Genomic DNA, 21,568 nt, shown 5'->3' with positions numbered 1-21,568 from the left:
CTGTGTGTTTTTATTAAGCTTATTGTATGAATACTAAGCCTGTTGTTTCCCTAAGTCTTGACATGAGAAGAAATTTACTTTTTTGGCCTTGATGGAAAAATGAAGAGAAACTCCATATGGCTTCAGTTCACTGCCAGTAATTTTGTGTTTTGGCTTTGCTTTATGTTTTCCTGCTTCTCTTCATTCTACAGTCAAGGAAAAAGACATAAACATAAATAAGATTGCCTATGATTCATCAGTCTACCTCTGGCTGATAATATCACAGCTTGTCATTTTCTTTATTTTGCCAGTGACACTTCAGCGTCATGAGCTCTCTACAAATTGTACTCAAGGCCGACAGTCGCTATCAGTTGTGATTTTCTTTTTTTAGGCTCATAGCCCAAGTTTGTGTCACAGCTGACATTTAAAATATGTGATGTGAGCTCTGTGAGCTTGGAGGGAAACTTGAAACAGAGACAAAGGGCAGCTGCTGAGATTATATCTCTGGAAACTAGAGTTTTAAGAGAAATATTCCCACTGAGCTGTCAACTGAAAATATGGATTTTCTGAGCTAATTTGTTCAGTTCTCTACTGGCTGTGTTTGCCTCAAACTCAGGCATCACTGCACCACCCCGAAACAAGATGCAACACTGCCCTCTAGAGGTTAAATGTCAGCACATGTCTACTGTATCTTCACATTAAACCATTCAAAGAAGAAGAGCAACTCTGCTGCTAAACCTGGTGGAGAGAGTATTCAGATCCTACACTGTAAAAATACTGAGTACTAAGACTACACTGTAAAAATACTAAGTACTAATACCACACTATAAAATAATGTCACAGATAAAAGTAGTTAAAGTAGAGTAGAGTATTATACTATTGTCTATTATATCATCAGATTATTATTACTGATGCATTAATGTAAAAGCAGAATTTTACTGTGTTGTTGATTGAGTTGGAAATAATTTGAACTATTTTATATGGGACTGTTGTAAAAAAAAAACATAACATACTGCTGTGCACGTGTCATGTTGAGTTCCTGGTTTATTTATTCTACTCAGATAAAGACAACATTCCTGTTTTGCTGTTGTTCTGTTACTGGAAAAAAAAAACAACAATACAAAACATGTAGCCTAGTGAAGGCATGAAAACACAGCCTGGAGGTGTGGGATACAAAGACCTTATGGTTACAAAAATAGCATAAAACAGGCGCGCATCATCTTATCTCAACACAGATTATATATTTATTATATGTTATATAATAGTTTTCTTAGTATCACAACTTAAAGGAAAGCATCAGTCATATCAGGTAGGTTTGACATTAGATCAGATTTAGATGATGGTGTAACTTGTGCTTTGCTTGCCTGATCACACACACACACAGATGTGATTGGTTATAATAAGAAAAGTGTCAATAACACCTTTAAATCAAGAAAAGACAAAAGCATCTTTTCTTCAGCAGTAAACTAATGTATTCAATTAGAACCAACACATTGTATGTGCACTTCTCAAACTGTCCACTAGATGGAGACGGATGACACGGCTGGACCAGACGTCCGCCTTCATAATGCTTTTGTGTATCAGTCTGGTCCTGTTCATTTCACAGGTTTCCACTGGACTTTCCCTCTTGGTGATCCACACAAATATATGATTCTAGTTTTCAGGTGTTGACACACACACTGCCAAGAAAGTGAAATGTAATTTTTTTTTTTTTTTTTAAAAAAGCACTAATAGACACTGCCACATCACAATGAAGACTGACATGGCCTGACCTCATAAAACTACCTCGCTCAGTAATTATTTTTGGTATCACCACAGTGTTTCTGCACCTTTGATGTCTCTTGGATCATAAGGATGACTCACAGTTGCACCATATGGAGATCAGGTTACATTATTGCGCCAGATTTACATATCAAGCACAGAAGAGGAGGGTGAGGAGAGGGAGGCTGAAGAAGGATAATGGGATTTTGACTCCATTATACCCCGAGGATATGGTTTCAGTTCGGGTTTACTTCCACTGTGATAATTACAGCTCTGAATTCGCGACAGGATTGGATGACCAAACTGATATTAGGTTAATATTGATGAAGTTGATCTTATTTAGGGTTACATAGAAACTATTAATCACTTGTAATTCAACAGGATACAATACTATCTATCTATCTATCTATCTATCTATCTATCTATCTATCTATCTATCTATCTATCTATCTATCTATCTATCTATCTATCTATCTATCTATCTATCTATTTTTATGACTGTGGATCTGACAGGAGATAGAAGAGGTGGGCAGTGATGTGATGTGATGTGTCTCATGATCCATCTGGGCTGATGCTCACTGATACTCTGGCAGACAAACAGGGGGTCGCTGTTTCCCTCCCACATCAGTGGGAGCAAACAAAGGAAGCACAAACATGAGAGGCTTGAATGTGAGAGAGGGTGAACCCGAGCTGACCCCCCTCGGGCCCACAGAGAAGACACAGAGGAGCTTTGGTGATGCTCCAACATGCAGTCTTCATTCACACGGACTGGCTGGCATTCAGTTGTGCAAAAGCAACGCCGCAATACATGCTGCTATTTTAATAGTCAATTAAACATTTCAGCTTTTTTTTCACAGTTCCAGCTTCTCAAATGTGAGGATTTCATCCTTTTCTTTGTCATACATGATACTATCTAAACTGAGTATATCTGGGTTTTTTACTGTTGTTCAGACACAACACATTTGAAGACATCATGGGAACTGATAACCAAGGGCGTAGGTTTGCATATGGACGAGAGGGACCAATATTTTTGGGAGGACAGAATTGTCCCTACCAATATTTGAGTAAATTCGTTCTCAAAATGTTTGGAGCGAAGTCATATTAGATCATTCAATGTCCCTACAAGAGGCTACGTCTCCAAGACAACCGATTTAGGAATGCTAGCATTTGATTGGCTCACGTCATGGGAGACTATCACAGTGGTACCTTACCATACTATGACTTTTTTATGACTAACTATAGTATGACTTATGACATATATATGACATATATGTCCCTATATCAAGAGCGATGTTACCATATGTGTCACCTACAAGAGGATATATTATTATGACATATATACATCCTCTGGATATATTAATATATAAATATATAACATGTATGATATTAGTCATAGTAAAATGCAACTTTATTAAAACAACATGCTTATTAAAATTATACATGTTTGTATATATGATTTTCTTAATAATTTCTTATTGAATTTAAACATAAATGTCTATCTTTTATATTTACATCTATAATATGAACATATACTGACAGGCTTTGGGATGGATATATATTTACATAATATATGTCTATAGTATAAACAGACATACTAAAAATACATGTGTCTATTACATATTTATTACATAAATAGACTATACTTGAAATACATATATGATTGTACTTCATATGTACATGTATGTACATATATAGAAATTGAACACATGAACATATATTACATTTGCATATAGGCATTACTGAATGTAAATCCAGATCTTATATGTTAATAAACTGTTTGGCTGACAACATTAAAAATCTCTTTCTTTTGGAGGGGTGGCGGGGTTGTTGCATTCCTACTAGTGTTAAACCTATGCCCTTGATGATACAGACATTTTTATAATTGGCAGATTAATTGATAATGTATTGACAATAATGGTTAGTTGCAGTGCTAACTAACACATATACAGAAGTAAGTACTGTAGATGTTCCCTGTGACATGTAACACTAAAGAATAGGCTACAACTCTTTGGACGCTGAGGTCATGTCTTTGTTTTTGGTTTCTTGCAGCCTGAGTGGAGTTTACAGTCATGTCATATCTCAGGTGTATTTCAGGTGCATACTGTAAACAAGATCCCATATTTCCATAATAAACCCTGGTATCAGTGGCAGGATGTCAAGTGATAGGCAGGTGTATAAAAGCATCATCTGTGTGGTGAGAAGTGAATGATCACAGAGTTGATAAAACTGTAAACTTGTCTAACACCCTTGAAAGTCCTAACTGGGGCGTCAGTTTGTAGTCACTACATTTACTCAAAAGTAGCACACACACACACACACACACACACACACACACACACACACACACACACACACACACACACACACACACAAAACAAGGACTGCAAACAGATGGCAGTTTTCTAGACTGGTTTCACATCTCCCACTCACACAGGCTGTTGTATCATTTCGTATTTAGTCACATCTACAAACGCTTTTCCTGTAAAAATGAGGTGTATTAAACAGAGTGTGATCAAACGAGGCTCTAGTTTGGGGAATTAGATCTATAACATTAACATTAACATAACGGCTAAACACAAGCAGTGATATCACACGCTGAAATTACCCTCTTCCGTACGTTGTCCAGGGACATCCTGGAGCCTCCCTCTGGGGGTCCCGGCTCGTCCCTGAACCCTACCTTGGGTACCTCAGCGTCCACACGCACGCACGCACGCACGTACAGAAGGGCGGTGCAAAGCGGCGTGCAACAACAACAGCGGCGGCAGCCCGCCTTGTGCCTTGTGCGTTGTGCGTTGCGTTGCGTGCAGCTTGTGCGCATGTTTTGGTGTTTGGATGGTGTAGCGGTGCAGGTTAGAGTCATTGCATGGGGTTGATGTCCAGCTGAAGGAACCAAGCGAGGATCTATAAGACAAAAGCGTTCAGAGGGATTTAGATCGGAGATACCCACACGTCAGGTGACACCATGAGCAAAGTGCAGGGTGGGATGAAATGTGTGAAATATCTGCTTTTTATCTTCAACTTCATCTTCTGGGTAAGTCCGCGCCAGCAACGGTTCGCATGGAAACAAGGGCTTTGCTATTTTAAAATCACCCTAATGTTTAACAGCCCGATTATCTTATTATAATCAGTTTATCATTCATTTATTATTATTAATTTGAAGTGATTATTGTATCATTATTATTGTAGTGTTTACTTGCTCAACATCCTGCAGGTTAACAGTCTGTCCAGCCATTTGACATTATTATATGGTTTTTAATTAACCATTGAACTGGGGAGTGGTGCTGATAATGTGACCGTGCAGATTGCCTCTATCCACCTGCTCTGTTCATATCACTCTCCGCTTCACACTATTCTCCTTCGCTAGACTGTCCATTTGAATTCTACTATCAGTCATCCTCGTTTCGTTTAAGTCCATTATCACGCCTCATTACAGCTCTTAGCGTCCTCTGTCTATGAAATGTTTTTTTTAATAATGAATGAGTAAATCAAATAAGAGCCTGAAAGCCACTCAACCTTTAACACTGGTTTGATTTATAGAGTAATGTAATGTACTTTTCCAACACACCCACCGTTCAGATCCTCTCCCCTGATTGTGGCATTGTGCTGTGACTTTCCTCCTGCAGGTCTGGGAGTGTGTGCAGGGTGTTTTGGGTTTTTTTCACACACACAGGGTTAATCTGCTTTGGGTGCATTATGGAAGATTTTGTCTTGGTTCTGTAGATCAGCTCAGATAGTGTTACCTGTGGCTCCAGCTGCAGCAGATGTGGCTGCTGCACTTTCATGTTTGCTGCGCATTGACTTGTCCTGTTATTATCTGTTTAGATGATGGGTGTTAACTTTTGGTAAAGGTGGATTATAGAAGTGGGTTTGAACCTTTTTTGGCTCCTAAAACAAAGCTACTGTGCTGTTTGTCTACTTGTGACGCCGTCTCACAGGTTTCCAGACTGTGGACACATGCAAATGAAGAGCAAAACGATATTCTTCCTTCTCAGATTGCCTTATTTGAATCATTTTAAGAGGCCCAAAGAAGTTTAAAAAGTCAGTAATCCGCAAAGAAAAAGCTTTAAAAAGCGTGAAAATGTAGACAGGTTCGTGCAGCAGTCTCTTGTTCAGGTTTCAACAACCCCTCAAATGCATCTTGCAACTCCCAGGTAGATTACACACATTAGTTTTTATGAAACCAGTAAATGAAAGATGCTGTCAGGGCTGTAAATAACAATCCTTGATTCATCTTCTAGTCGATAAAATAAAAAATTGTGAGAAATGTTCATCACAATTTGCAAAATTGACAACAGTCCAACACCAAAAGATTTTCATCTTACTATCACATAAAACAAACAAAAGCAGCAGATGCTCACAGCTGACAAGCCGGAGCTGAATAATGTTTGGCAATAGGTTGAAAGATGACTTCAGCGATTAACTGATTGTCAAAGTGGCAGATCAATTTTTCTGTTGATCAGTTAAACGTTTCAGCTGCTAACTGCCAACTGGAAGCTGATGTTTTACTGCTAAATGATACAGTACGTATGGATCTGAGCGGCTGCACTGACTCGTTTGTGCTCTGTTGGACCATTACTTGTGTCTCTGAAACAGACAGCGGCCTCTTTGTTGAACAGTTTTGGGAGTGAAAGCGGAGCTGTTGTGGTCGGAGCCAAAAGGAGCGTACAGTACGCTGTCATTTTGGGGTGCCGAGCCAAACAAGCAGGCAGCCAGTGCCATTGTGAGTTACATCACCCAGGCACTGTGAGGCTGGCACAGCCTGTGGCTGAAATGCACCATGGGAGATGGACCACTGATGCTGATGGTGATGCTGGCGTTCAGATGTGACACTTTGATGGCCCATATGGAAACAAAGTGTTCTGTTCCTTTTTTCAGTGGGTTTTATTCTCCCTGTAGTTCACTGACAGCAGATCTTTCTCTTCTCCAGGCTGAATGAACAGAAAAAAACAAGCCAGGAAAAGCATCATAGACCAGACAAACTGGTTTGGTTATAGATGTGATTTATATGTTTCTTAGAGTTCACACTTGATTACCAAAGCTCAATACTAGCACTGTAAGACAACAACATATGGGTTGTATTTTTCTTTTTTTCTTCTTTCAGCACTACACACTAACAGACCTATACACATTTAGTATTAAAAACCCTTTGTCTGTCTTTTAATTAAATATAACAGTGGTGGTTTAAACCCTTTTTTTCTTCTTTCAGCACTACACACTAACAGACCTATACACATTTAGTATTAAAAACCCTTTGTCTGTCTTTTAATTAAATATAACAGTGGTGGTTTAAACCAAATCATGTGTGATAGGTGTGTGTAGAAGGTCAGAGGGATGAGCTTTCTCAGTGACACCTTGGTCTCAGTTGATTGTTTATTTCTGGTAAAGACTGCCCAGGGAGCAATGACAAACTCATTAGCCACATCACATCTGAGATCCTGTTTTAGTCTATAGTCAAACATATGACCATGAAAAATGAGATTAGTAAATGGGGTATTATCTTATACTGGGAGGATAGTGGGCTTAAAGTGAAAGTAAAAGTAAAAGTTTTGAACAGAAATATTAGGCACCCTGCGATCTGTTTGAGAGCCTACATTTCTGGTTTGTTTAAACTGGTTTGTGTAAACTGAGGGGGGGGGCAGTGAGCATCAAGAGCCGCTTTTCAGATGAGACAAGGACAACAGTGCCACCTGTAGAATCTTAATCAGCTGAAGATCCAAAGACAAAAACATGTTTTAAACTGTGGAGTGATGTCTGGGCAAACATGACAAAGGTGTCACTTAAAGCCTGAAAAAACAGGTTTTTAAAAAAGAATGTGTATTGTTTATTCTGCAAAAGTGTGTGAGCATGACATGAATGTTGTTTAATAATTCCTCATCCCTCAGCTGTCAGGCTTGTTGGTGCTGGCTGTGGGACTCTGGCTCAGGTTTGACCCAGAAACAGTGGAGCTCTTGACAGACGATGGCGCCCCAGACACCTTCTTTATAGGTAGGTCACAATTCCTGCAGGCTCCGCTCGCGCCTCACCTTACATCTGCATCATAAACTGTGACCTGAGATATCTGAGTGAAGTTTTATTTTCTCTCCGATGAACCGTCTTGATGGACAGTCTTTATTTAGTGAAGTAATTTAAATAAATGTATAGTGTCAGTTCAGTGGGGATCCACGCCTTTGTGGGTGTTAGCTATTTAAGTACTATAAAGAGGGAGTAAGTCAGCTGGCTTTATCCAGCTCCAATTTGATTTATATGGAAGAATTTGAATGCTATAGTGCTGATTCATTTCCTTTAAAGTGTGATATACAAAAGATAATTACATTTTCAGGTGTAAATTTTATATACGCCCCCCAAATGAGTCTCCTCTACAGGGCAACACCAGACCTGATGGCATCAAGGTTTATGGTGCGTCGTAATGATCATGATATAATCAGCTCTTGTTATCCTCCCGGGGGGATTCCTCACCACCATTTTAACTGAAGAACCTTTCAGGGGCCGCAGCTGTTACTGAACAACGATGAACGTTTAACAGGCGCATTTTATCTTCTGTTTCATCACTTCCTCTGCACAATGCATGAGTGAAACTCTGAGCGGCGTCAGTCATCGTTTATATCCTCAGTTATTGGGCCTGTTTAAGTGGAAAGTGTTTTCCATTTCAAATCCTCAGACGTGTTCCTTTGTCCCGAAAGTGGGCACTGATGGTGCTGCGTGCGGGAGGGGAAGTGAAAGCAGAAAGGTCAAATCATTATTGAAAAGTGCCATTAGTGTTAGCGGTCTGGTTTATGGGTTTATTGGTGATCCATCAGACGTACACAAATGGTGACAAAAAACCAGAGCCTTTAGCTGATTAATGGAGTCTCTGTCTCTGCGCTTGAAAACATCCTTGAAGAGCTTTTGACTGATAATGAATGAAGAGCCCCTTCGCAAAGCTCCCAATAAGACACACAGTGGATGGTTAAAATATATAGTAGACGAGACAAACACCCGTGAGTGTGTAGTAGCGCTGCAGGACTCCATACAATAGGCCCTGTCTCCCTCGCTGTGCGTAGGAGCAGACGATTAGAAAGGAGCCTATTCTTGTTACTCCCATTTACACCATGACCTAAAATGGTGACTTCACTTCATCAGCTCTCGGCTGTGCTTTCATGGAACTGGCTGTCTCCCTCAGGACATGAGTAACAGGTTGGGTGGGGCAGGTGACAAGAGTCTGCCCGTTAGTAGCAGTCATTATTATATCATGCAGTGGGTCCTTGTTTACAAAGAAGAAAAGCATAAAACCACATTTATGCTCTCAGAGTCAAATATTTATGCAAAGTACAGCATGTGAGATCATTTCTGTTCGGTTTGGATTAAACTGACATGCAAATCTCAACTTCTGAGATAACGTCCAACTTGGCTCACATCTTCTTTAAGTGTCACATTTACTCACATTCTTTATTACAGTAAGTAATTCTGGAGTATTTCGGTTTTTCTCCTAGTCCACACTTCTGCTCCTCCAAACTTCAGAGGCAATGATTGCCCTTTTCACTCCACTGCCTTTACTGGTCTATTTCTTGGCAAGGTGAAGTAACTTCCTGAAGTTTTGTTGTCACTATGAGGTTCACAGGAAACCGTAGCTCCCAGCCAAGAAATAAGACTGGCTCATGAATCCCACATAAAACCACAACGTGTCATTCTTACACTTCAGTTTGTGTTCAGACTGAACAAAGATATAACGTGTTGATTTGTGGGCTTTAGATGTGATCATGACCTTTGGACAGAGCCAGGCGAATGGTTTCCTCCTTGCTCCCAAACTTTATGCTAAGCTAAGCTAACCAGCTGCTGGCTGTGACATGTTAGTGTGGCATCAATCTTCTCATCTAACTCTCAGCAAGAAGCCAAATAAAGTTATTTCTCAAGATTATCATTAACTATTCTTATATATAAGATTTTACACACAAAACATTTGATCGCTTTATAACAAATGATGCACTGATATATATACAACTTCAAAATGCTGTTTACTCACTAATGCAAACAATAATCCAATCGTTTATAATTAAACACTGAAAGTGGATACTTCTACTATAGATACTTTAAATAGATTTTGCTCATTATACTTTGTGCACTTTTACTTGTGGGGGATTTCTAGGCGACAGCAGACCGCAGGAGATTACAGAGAGCAAGTTATCAATTTATCTGCTGTACATCTGATCGATCCAGCAGAGGATCCATCATCTTACAGAGGAGCCTTGGCAACAAAATAAATATCTACATTAGCTTCCTGAGCAGAACGGTGGAGTTCGGCTGTCTACACGCTCCTCTAGCAAAGAGACTAAACAGACGTGATACCATAACAGGCAAAGTGGCAGCATTCCTTTGGGTGATGCACTTTCCATTCCGTCACCTTTGTTGCTCTGTGTTCCAGCAAGTAAAAAGCCATTATGTGCATATTCACGAGATGTTTACCCTCACTAATTCGTACGGCCTCCAGCTTCCTGCCGACAGCTTTAACAAGGAGGAAGTGCAGTTGGCAGTTGTCTGCTGGATATCAGTGGTTTCACTAAGAGGAAGTGCCACAGTAAAACAGAGCATATTAAAGTGATGGAAATATCAGCAGCCAAGATCAGGTCTGTGTAGACACTTTGTATATACAGTAGAAGCTGTCCTGGCACATTATATTTTCCATTGCTAACCCAGACACTCCGCTTTGAAGCGGCGTATCCCTCGCTTCCAGCTCCCTTCAGCGCAGCAGTGGATTCACCTTCGTCTTTACCCTCCTCTTTTGTTCAACAGCAGCAAAACAACAGCTTGCATTCCCCCCATGTGGATTAATTAAATTGCTGCAGCGGTTGCTGTCTATGTCACTGATTAGGCCCTTAGCATGGACCTCAGGGGCCGGCCCGGTGTATAGTTACAGTCTAAAGGGCTCAGTAGTGAGGGCTGGGAGCCGGGGAGCAGACCGGGGAGGTGACGACATCCAGCGGCTCACAGAGGGTTAGGATGGTGAGGGATGTAGTCTAACTTTGCAGCAACCAAAACCCCTGAAAATTTGATTTGCCTTTTTACCAGACAGATGGCATCTGGTTTACAGCTTTAATCGGCAGCACCACGAATGCACAAAGTCTGAGTAATTGGAAGTAACACTAATGTATGAAAAGAGTAAACCGGAGGCCTTGTTTCTCAACAGACTCCCCAGCTCCTTCGGCTTTAATTCAGATTTAATCGTGATACTGCACACGAGTCTGCCCGTGCCTCTGAGAGGAGCATAGATGGGTAGGATTTCCAGAGATCTGTAGCTCGGCTCGCCAGCATCTTGTTTTGTTCAACACACTGACGGGAACAGACAGATGGCTGCTGCAGGTATTTATTTTCAGTGGTGTCAGTTGTTGGAACCGTCTAAACAAGCAATGATTCATCTTGAAATCAATCATTTTCTGGGTTCATACATCAATTCTAATTGAACAGGATTATTAACTGTATAAATTTTATTTATAAGTGACGACAAAATTACCAAAAAAACTATTTAAAAGTGATCAAAGGAGCAATAAGCCAAACATCAGAGAGTGGCAGGGGTTTATGTTAGAGACTTTTTGTTTCAGACTTCTTTCATCTCAACTCCAACGAGTAGGCTGATAATCAGAGTAAAATGTGGGCGGCGATTCAGAGGTTTTAGGCTACTAAAGACGTTTCCACCTACACTTCTGCTGGCAGTCAAACACAACAACAGTTCTTTTATAAATCCTTCTCACACAAAGACCTGAGAGCAGTTGCATAATGCTGCCACCCTTAGTTGGATCTGTGAACTGCAGTCATGTGACAGCACGAACACACTGTGATTAGATTCTTGTCTTCTAGTCTATTAAAGCTTAATTTCTTCTATCAGGAACATTACACGACTGGTGGATTAGTCATTTCCTCATTTATTTCTACAGAGTGACACAATTTAAAGTGCTCATCTGTCTGTCTTTCTGTCTCTCCAGCTGTGTACATCCTTCTCGGTGCAGGAGGCCTGATGATGATCGTCGGGTTCTTTGGTTGTTTTGGGGCCGTACGTGAGTCTCAGTGTCTCCTTGCGTCGGTGAGTTCAAGTACTCAGCAGTGCTGCCGCCTGTGGCTCCGTTATTCATGTTCAAACATGGAGTGAAACTAAGTTTAATGAAGATGATGATATCGTGCTGACCTTTATTTCACTAAAGGCCAACATGGATCTTTTTTTAATAATTTGCTTCTCCCATCATTGTTAATGAGGAATTGTTGGGTGAGGGATGTGAACTTTTTCCGGCCTCTCTAGGGGAGACATGCCAGAAAAGAGCCACAGCTTTACGGGCATTTCAAAGATAAATGTTCTGTAGCACAATCCCTATAAATTCTAAGTGATACTGTTTTACTTTTTAGGTCTGTAATTTCTGAATAATTTCCAGTAAGTTTCCTAAAAAAAAGCTGTGAAGCTACAATGTGTGGTTTGGTACTAATTAGAGTTGCACTTCCAATGAATTCATTCCAGTTTTCTTGTAAGTGTAACCAAATTTTTTTTTTTTAATCACTGCACAGCAGGTGAAAACAGTGTGAAATTTGTCTGCAGGCAGAATAATGTGTCTAATAGTAAAAGAATAATGGCTGAACATTTACTTTGGTTTAAATAAACACGTTTATGCTTATTACAGCTATGATCTTGACTTTTTACTGGATATCTTAGATTCATTTATCATCCCTCATTATTTATTGCTGCAAAGTTTATTGTCACTTTGCATTTGTTGGTTTTATTTTTTATTTTGTTTATGATGTAAACTTGGCACACTTTTAAATGAGGGGTGCTGCATAAATGGAGCCTTTTTTCAGAGACATTCATATTCTTTCTATAAGCAGTAACAAATTATGTTCTTTCCAAGAAAGCTGTTTGGTGAACTGCTGTTTCCAAGGTCAACAATGAACTTTCAATCACAATATTAGGAAATTATTAGGAAATAACAGACCTTTGTTATTAAATGTCGCAATCTTGGTCCATTACTTTTTATTTAAAGACAACCCCTTTGCTAGAAGGAAATAATAAAGCTCTATTCTGCTCTGCAGTTCTTCGCTTGCCTTATGATAATCTTTGGTGCAGAGATTTCTGCTGGTGTGTTTGGATTCATAAACAAGGAACAGGTACAGACTTAATTACCTCATTTTTTATTGAATGTGTGACTGTAATACGTTTTCAGAACCATAAGTGAAATGATTTATTTCATTTGATCTTCTCTCAATAACAGATTGTTGAGGAAGTCCAAAAGTTTTACAGTAGCTCCATTGCTGACACCAATTCAAACAGCACTGCAATAGCTCTCATTTACCACAGAACTGTGAGTAAAACTTCCAATAGTTCTTGTAGTTGTCACAGCTGATGCCACTAGCGTCACAATTCCACTCTTCTCACTTTTTACTTTCACAGTTGAACTGTTGTGGAGGATCCACGTCCGAGTTGTCTAATGAGCTGTGTGCAGACACTCCACCTGACACCAAGGTAAACCCACGTCTGCTTTGCACTTTACACCCACATGGTGGCAGTATAGCACTTGGCCACAATTACAAGATTTGCTGCAATGTGGCTTTTTTGTTAATTCATGGCAGGATTGTCTACGTGTCTGTAATTATCAGTATGAATGGTTTGTTCATTTCTTTTAGGACTGTCTGTCTGCAATAACAGACTTCCTCAATGAAAAGCTGCATATCATCGGATACATTGGGATTGGTATCGCAGGTGTAATGGTGAGAATTTGAAAAATCTTTGAGTTAAACTTCATAAAACAGAAATAATTAAAGTTTTTGACAATTTCAGACTACTTATCCTCAAGTTGTTGATTACACTGGTTTGTGGTACTTGACACAGCCTCACATTAAGTACCACAAATACTTAAACATGTCCCAAAAAATGTGTGTGATTTCAGGTCATAGGAATGATCTTCAGTATGGTGCTGTGTTGTGCCATCAGGAACAGCAGGGAGGTTATATAGATATAGTTGGGCGCCCCCTCCTTCCCCTCCTCCATCCATCCGCCCCCACCTTCCAGACCACTACAGGCCCACCGAGCCCTTCATAATCAACCTGTCTGCAGAGGAAGGGAAACGCCAAAGTTACATTTCAATGTCATTTCTCACAGTCCAGACTGATCTGGCGGGGAGTTTTCACTGGATATCACAAATAGAGAGAGCACAATACATCCCACTCTTCCCAGTTATCCACGGGCCACACTCAACACGATACGCTGGATCATCATTATGTTCACACCTTCACCACTGAAACACCGATTTCTTTCTCCGCTATTTTCCATAACACAAGCTCAGCTTTTGGCAGGACTCTGTGACATTCCCTGGTTATAACATCCTGTCGTTACACTGCCGGCGCTGCTGCTGCTGCTGCACTGTAGCCACAACACAGTACATGAAGCCTTCTTTGACACACGAATGTTGTGACTGAGGAGTACGTGCTGTAAATATGGACCCCTATTTTATGCATCTGCTGTTAACATTATTTATTCTGTGCCCTTTGTAGTCCTTTTTATGTCATTTACAGGCCTAATGCCAATCATACTGTGTGCTTAAATGTTTTGAGGACTAGCCTACCTTTGCAGAGTAAATTCTACGTGCCTATTTAGTCACGCATCCAGCTACTCTACTATTTATCTTTTTCTTGTGATCTCTGAAGACGTACGTAAAGACTGTGCTTGCTCCCTGCCACCACTCTAAAGTATTGCTACTTTAAAGCACAATAGAGGAAATGTAGACATGATATCAACCCAAAGGGTTAGGAAGGTCTGATGATAAACTGACACTCTGTAAATTTCCAAATTCATGTAAAAGGTAACGAATAACACCACATCCTGCGCCCTTCTGGAGCAAGTGTGAACTGTAACAGTGAGCTAGTTTGCATTTTGTGTGAATTATTGTGGATGCAAACCTTGTTGGTGTGCCAATAAGATATGAATTATAGAATAATATAGCTTATGTTGTACTGTTAAACATAATAAAAAAAACATATTGTGGTGCTTTTATTGATATGTTTGGCTGTTCTCTGTTCCCTGCCTTTGAAGTGTCTGAATCATGATTTTGCTTTTTGGAAGGAGTCAGGAGAAGGTGTCAGAAGACAGCAGAGCAAAACTGTTTCATGAATGTAAATTTTGTGGTTGGTGAGGTTCCTGAACACGTCAGCGCTCCGTGTAGACTCACTGACGAGAAATGGCAGCCGTGTAGAACGGCACCACCATGCTAAAAAATGAATAGGGCAAGCAAGTTCAGGAAACTAAACCGCAAGTGTGACATACATATAGACCACAAAGGGCCCAGCCACACAGGATTCTTTTAACATGCCATTTGTTTGACAAATGTGACCTTGTGGTGAGAATATTTGTTTTTCATCGTTTTCTGTTCAAGGTCAAGAATGAACCTGTAAAGGTCAAATGTTAAATTAACTTGAGTATCAATATGCTATTCTCCAACTGTAATTTCTACATAATTACCTGTAATCATTTCTTTTTTTATACTGCCTACTAAATCATTTAAAGCATGATACTGACTGGTTTCTTTTCCACTGCACATTAAACGCTTTTGTTCCTGCCTAATATAGGGGCTGCACTGTCATTAGCTTAGCTTCAGTTTAAGGTATTAAAGTGTCTGACAAAGCAGCATAATTGTTCAAATATGTAGAAGAGACATGTAATATAGTTCACAATGTGTAGATGTTAATTATGACTTCCTCTGTAGTAGTTTAATAAAAAATAAATTAAAAAAACTTTCATGGAACGTTAGTTATTTTGTCCATCCCCTTCATGTAGATTGATAATAGTTTCCTGATTCAGTCAGTGATTCAAACACAGAACGAGTGAATTGAAGTTTTTTTGGTAATATATATATATATATATATATATATATACACACACATGCAGTATGTACAAAAAGCCATCACAAACACATCAAGTATAGTTACAGTCATTTTTCACATGATCACAGTAACAGTAATAATGCTTTTTCTGGTCAAGAGCATTGTTTTCTTCAGAGAGAGAAATGCCAGTCATCTGTGTTAAGGCATAGACCAAAAATGATCTTTTGGGAGAAATTGTATTGCATAAGTGAATCTCTTAACTGCGGTTATGTGACAAACACATAACATATATAATGTGCATGAATGCATCTCAAGTTTTTGCAAGATATTAAGATACAAAGACTGCGGTTCATAGATTACAAAACAACAGTAGGGTTAATATCAAGTATATAACAGGACGCTGGTAATGGTTTGGCAACCCGTATGGTCCCATGTCAGTAGGAAGGTTCATGATCAGTCAAATTAAACATGTACACTCACAGTTATTGAAGATTTATGTAAAAAAAAAACAAAAAAAAAAAAAACATAAAAGATCCCTTTGCAATAAATTGTGTAAATTGGGCCCTTATGTCTCTCCCATTTGAAGCCTTTTTTCCCTGTTCCTTGTACTTGAAGGCTCTGTAACATGAGACAGCAGTGGAAAAGGAAGAAAAACATACAAACAGAAAGTACTACAAGCTATTGCATTCAGCAATTCAAAATAAAACTCTAGCTCACACATATAAAATAATAATAATAATAATAATAATAATAATAATATGAAAAGTGATAGCATGGAAGAAAACACAGAAACAGGTCTGTCTCTTTGATGGAGTGAGCTCCCCTCCCTCACAGAGGGAAACAGAACAAGACTGTCTCAGGACAAAGAAAGAATAACACTGCAACTCTGAGTCCCTCAACACAGTAAGGCTAACAGCTGAGCAAACATTGGCCACAGCCTGATGAATAAGTCATAAAAGTGTTTCAGTGCAACACAACTGTCAGACCACACACAAGATGAAATCATAGGTCTTTACACCCCGAGGCCTTTCCTTACTTTGTCAAACAAGCCTCGTGTAATTTTTATGCTGTAAACTGGTGATATCTAGCTGCCAGTTGTTTCATCATTTATGCTCAGAAGGTCCTACGCATAGCCAGCAAACTGACATGGTCTCATGCCGACAGGAGGCTCAGCGGGGAGTTGTCAAGGATGTATTCTCCAACGCCAACAAAGTACATAACCTGTGCAATACCGAACAGAGGGGCGATGACCAGAGCCCGGCAGCCGGCACCTTTCAGGAAGGCAGAAGGCCCCTCCTTCCGCATGATTTTACTGTGGAGACAAAGAGTTGTGTGTGTTTATTTATACACAAGCACAAAGGAGAGAAAAAAAAGAAAGATAGTTATGTAACAATGAATGACTCCTACTGTCTTACCTTACACAATCCACAACGCCATTGTAAGTCTCCTCACTGGACCCTTTGTTCAGTGACTGCAGTCTAGTCTTCACCACTGGAAGAGAGAGCAAATAAAATTCAGACAACACTCCAGAGCTGCCACTAACCCGACAGATCAATGACATTCTCCTCAAACCTCACCATCACAGGGGTTGACAGCCACTGCAGCAGTTGATCCCGCTGCACAGCCTGAGAGGAAAGCCCAATAGAAGGGTGATGACCCCTCGGGACTGGGTTTCCCCAGGCGGTTCAGGTTGGCAAACAATGGGAAGTAGACAATAGAAAAGGGAACATCCCTGAAAGAAATTAAGCAAAGTGTCATTTCAGACTGAAACTCTCATCCAAAGTAACAGGTCTAACAAGTTCACACCAGAAAGCAAGAGTTTTTACCTCATTAGTGTTGCCCCTAGACCTTTGTAGAGCCCCTGGATTCCCTGGGTTTGAAGCAGTTCCTTTGCGATCTGTGTGGCTGACACAGCTCGCGGTGCTGACACCACAGTGCCAGAGTTGTAAGAGCGGCTGAGCATGGTGTTAGTGGCCACAAGCTTGGTGGGAGACATCATGACTGGTTTTTGCTGCTGGGCCACTTTGGGGGAAAGACAAAATATATATTAATGTACTCAATAACACTGGGGTTAATGTTGACGGTGAGTCAAGTAAATGATCTAAAATCGATAACATTAAATATGAAACTTATAGTCCTCTTACTGAGTCTGCCAGCATCCTGTAGCTGGATCTTGAGCATTTCCATGGGGGTAGTGACAATGACCTGGCACATGCCTGCACCACAACCTGCCAGCATCTCTTTGAACACTGTCAACCCCTTTCTGTTAACAGGTAAGAGAGATATTCAGTAAATATTCAGGAAGTAGGACACTGTATTTCTATTAAATGATTAGCTAAGATCCTTTACTCACCCATCCTTGGCAAGGTGGTGGCGAAATAAGTCATTAGCAGCCAGCTTGATGGCCTTCTCAGGGGTGACCAGTGTCAGATTTACAGCAGCACCTGAGGAAAAAAAGACATACAGTTAGCACAGAAGTCTCAATCTTTATTCTTATTAAGTTATCTACCAAAAAACATTCCCCGCCACTATCATTACAACATCAGATTGTTATTAGGCCAATGTATAGCTAATCTACACACAGACAAGACAAATTATCAATTTACAGTAGCTTCAGTAATAATGATGGAGGGGGATTATTTCAAGAGAAATTATATTAAAAACATCTGTTTCAGAAGGAAACTGAGAAACAAGCAAAAAACAAGATGGGAGAAGAAACGAGGAGGGTAATGAATATCAGAGGAAGATGCAACGCAAACAAAGTTTATGAAGTACAGTGAGTCAGTTTATAATAACAGGGCCCACTTTGTGTGGAGAAAACTTTCAGAAAAGTTATGTCTACAGAAAGGCTAAAAATCAGTAAACAACAGAAATGCAGAGATGTTAGTGAAAGGACAGACAGAACCCCAGGCTATGTACTGTGTGCACTGACTTTGGGCAAACTTAAAAACAAATCTGTGGGACCATCTCAAACAAAACATCTTATTAGTTCACCACAGATACATTTGCAAGATCAACCAAAGTCTTAAAAGAGCACAATCCATAGTCTAGAAAATGAGGATCCACGACAAAAATAAATAAAAAATTGACAGGACAGTGAAGAGACAGCCGAGTAAGTTATTGAAAGGTAGTCAAATTACAGAACAAATAGATGGCAAAACAAAAACTTGTGCCTATAGTTTTAAATAGAGCAATATTGTAAGAACCATTTAATGATTTGCCTCCAGCGTGGCTGCGCCTTATCGGCTAGCCTTCAATATCCCAGGGGGACCCAAGTCTGTAATATGAAAAACACAGATGCAAACAAACAGCATTCCTCACACAAGCAGAGACTCAGACTAAAAGGTCTCCATTTTCTTTATATTACACTATGTCCACAAGATTTTACTTTTCTAAATCAAGACAGGACATGAATTTTCCTACTGACTGCATGTATCTTATTAAAATTATTAAAAAAAAAAAAACACCACAGCTTAAAGCTACAAATCCACTTTGCATGAGAACAGCTTTGGCTACTTCTCCCTTACAATTTATTCCAATTTATAACCATATTTTTCAGTAAATCAAGCATCCCAGACACTGAACATACTCTGTATCTGAACCCTAAGTAAAGATTAGGAGTACCCAGCAGTAATCATATCAACCTCACCACAGACAGATCTTACCCTCACCTACAGTTAATCCTCCTCTACATGTTCTAGACTATTGGTTCTTAACATTCAGACATGTATAAGTCTTACCTCTGTACATGCCAAAGTAGCCTTCTGATCGAACTGTCTTGACAAGGCAGTCCATCCTATAGAACAAGAAAGCAAAGGAATATTATTGGTGTGAACCACACAAGACCAGTTGACTGAAAAGCAAAATTCAGAGGCTTAATTATTTTAAAAAGAATTTGAGGCAAGGTATTTATCACAAAGTTCAACAAGAGGAAAAAATGACTGCTATAAGGAAACACAGATGCTGAGCTGATAAACTGAGCAGCAGATTTTCGCCTTCCAAAGGCAGTCTAAGAGATATGGACAGTCTCGTTCGATAGGAATGAGAGGAATGAATAGTCACTATGGTCCATCAAGTCAAGACTTTCCCTAATTTTACACACTCATCCTGATGCCCTCCATGTGTAATTGTGGGATTAGCAAGAATAATACTGGATTATGCACAGGCGTAGTACGTATAATGCTAAGAGATTTGGTGTTACGGTGTTACCTAGTATGTCGTGTAAAACAGTAAACAGTAGTAAGCAGCAACTAAAAATACTCACATGCTCTTGTAGACCTGCTGACCTTGTCTCTGATTCTGTAACCTGGTCTTTGCCAAGTCAATGGGGAAGACACAAGTAACCCCAACGATGCCAGCAATACCGCCATTAATGAGCTTGGCTGGGAGGCTGAAAGGAGATGACAAAAAGGAGACACAAATTAGTTTTCATTATGAACCAATCAGACAGTTATTTTCTCAATTAATAATTTGTTGAACAGTGATAGCCCAAAGTGATGTCTTATCTTGTTTAGTTAAAACAACAGTCAAAAACACAAAGCCAGTTTACAATGATATTTAAAAAAAAAAAAAAGAGAGAGATTGTATGAGACTTACCTGATCTGCTGCTGAGACATGATGACTTTGAAATAAGTGTCGATAAGTTAAGAAGATGTAGAAATGAAGTGATGTAGATCCAAGTGTTCTTCAGTCAAATTAATAAATAAGAGTCCTAGACAGAGATAAGAAAGGAGTCGGTTACTTAGAATATACGGGCAGGGTGCAGAGTTCTGAAGAATATATACACACAGACTCCACCCACTGCAGAGGCTTATGTAGTAGCTCAGAGTCACGGGACAATGATGTAGCAGCTCTGCTACTTTCAACATGAGTAGTACAACCCGTGGGCGTGTTGTAGTTGACATACCGGAACACCATACATGGGCATTACCGCCTTTCATACATTGTCGATGCTGATCTACAGCCGAATACACAAAGTATGTTGAAAGACATGTTGAAAGTGAAATTTAGAGGGACGTCGTGCATTGATGCAGCAATTGTCTTCCGTAAAAAATAATAAAAAAAAGATTTGTAAATAGCCTTGTCTCGCAACAGCTACTCGCTGTCTTTCTGATTCACACACGGTTGGTTAAGCTAGCAGGCCGCGTCACATAGATAACCATTCAGAACATTACCGCCCTTAAAAACGACCAAGTTGGTTATCCCGAGCAGCTTCATGACGTTAAAACAAGTACAATATTATTAATATATAATTTAAAAACTTTAACTCACCAAAAGATTGTCTTTCAGGTTGTTTTCTGGCTATTAGTTTCCGCTTTCGTGCGATGAACCGGTAGTGTCTGCAAACTGTGAGAGGAGAGAGGAAATTTCCACTCAGTTTTAACCGAGGGGGCGGGTACTGTCCGCCCACATCCACATTACCGGTGAATTACAACCAATCAGCATTTAGATAATTTGCATACCGGCACTTGATTGGCTATCTTTAGACTTCTCCTTTTTTCATTAGAGGGCAACACAGATCACTCAAACTGTTCCACCAATCACACAGCTACAAAGATGGTGAAGTGTGAAAATTGAAAGAAACCATTGTTCGGCCAGCCTTTCTTTCAAATATGGTTTAAAGTTAAAGAATGTGGGTACCAGTGCAAAAGGTTAGACATTCAAATTTGGTTTTTCCTCGGAGAGATTTGTCAAAGATCTGTGAAGCGGTAAAGACACCGTTTCCCAAAAGGATCTTAAGCTTAATATGATCTTGGCGCTGAGCTAAGATCATTACAGCATTAAGTTCACTCTGGTAAGCCCATTGATTCCCCCGGTGGAGTGACATCATTCTATTGTGTTCTCTTCTAGTCTTTTCTATCCTATTCAGGTGCTCAAAAGTTAATCCCAGTAGTGGAAAGTAACAAAATACATTAGTAAATACAAGCACAATTTTGAGGTACTTGCATTATCTTGCATTAGGGCTACCTTGCACTTTTACACATATCAGACTGAAATATTT

General features: G+C 39.7%; 2 protein-coding genes across 2 annotated transcripts; one reads left to right on the top strand and one right to left on the bottom strand.

The window, feature by feature from the left end:
• Positions 1-4,514: 4,514 nt before the first annotated feature.
• Positions 4,515-15,255, top strand: tspan2a (tetraspanin 2a). Its single transcript, XM_023416207.2, has 8 exons — positions 4,515-4,771; positions 7,623-7,725; positions 11,694-11,791; positions 12,784-12,858; positions 12,963-13,052; positions 13,142-13,213; positions 13,375-13,458; positions 13,638-15,255. Exons 1-8 carry the CDS (start codon positions 4,703-4,705, stop codon positions 13,701-13,703), a joined length of 657 nt encoding a protein of 218 aa, XP_023271975.1. The 5' UTR covers positions 4,515-4,702; the 3' UTR covers positions 13,704-15,255.
• A 313-nt stretch (positions 15,256-15,568) lies between these two features.
• On the bottom strand, positions 15,569-20,985 carry slc25a55a (solute carrier family 25 member 55a). The gene is made up of 10 exons (XM_023416200.2): positions 20,839-20,985; positions 20,164-20,278; positions 19,832-19,957; positions 19,308-19,363; positions 17,921-18,011; positions 17,712-17,830; positions 17,394-17,589; positions 17,145-17,299; positions 16,983-17,058; positions 15,569-16,879 (listed from the first exon to the last, which is right to left on the bottom strand). The coding sequence occupies exons 2-10, from the start codon at positions 20,181-20,183 to the stop codon at positions 16,720-16,722; spliced, it is 999 nt and encodes a 332-aa protein (XP_023271968.1). The 5' UTR covers positions 20,184-20,278; positions 20,839-20,985; the 3' UTR covers positions 15,569-16,719.
• Positions 20,986-21,568: the final 583 nt, after the last annotated feature.

The sequence above is a fragment of the Seriola lalandi genome, unplaced genomic scaffold (genome assembly GCF_002814215.2).
Source record: "Seriola lalandi dorsalis isolate HSWRI2012SDOR001 ecotype SW California unplaced genomic scaffold, Sedor1 jcf7180002054561, whole genome shotgun sequence".
Classification (NCBI taxonomy): domain Eukaryota; kingdom Metazoa; phylum Chordata; class Actinopteri; order Carangiformes; family Carangidae; genus Seriola; species Seriola lalandi.
This window is presented reverse-complemented; position numbering and strand designations above follow the sequence as displayed.

Bases quoted from the DNA above. Each gene is read 5' to 3' on its own strand.
- tspan2a (XM_023416207.2), top strand. From the start codon at position 4,703: ATGAGCAAAGTGCAGGGTGGGATGAAATGTGTGAAATATCTGCTTTTT. The intron at 4,772-7,622 runs GTAAGTCCGCGC...CTCATCCCTCAG, and splicing joins TCTTCAACTTCATCTTCTGG to CTGTCAGGCTTGTTGGTGCT. The intron at 11,792-12,783 runs GTGAGTTCAAGT...TCTGCTCTGCAG, and splicing joins CTCAGTGTCTCCTTGCGTCG to TTCTTCGCTTGCCTTATGAT.
- slc25a55a (XM_023416200.2), bottom strand. From the start codon at position 20,183: ATGTCTCAGCAGCAGATCAG. The intron at 19,364-19,831 runs GTGAGTATTTTT...CTTGTTCTATAG, and splicing joins CAGCAGGTCTACAAGAGCAT to GATGGACTGCCTTGTCAAGA. The intron at 17,059-17,144 runs GTGAGGTTTGAG...TCTCTCTTCCAG, and splicing joins GGCTGTCAACCCCTGTGATG to TGGTGAAGACTAGACTGCAG.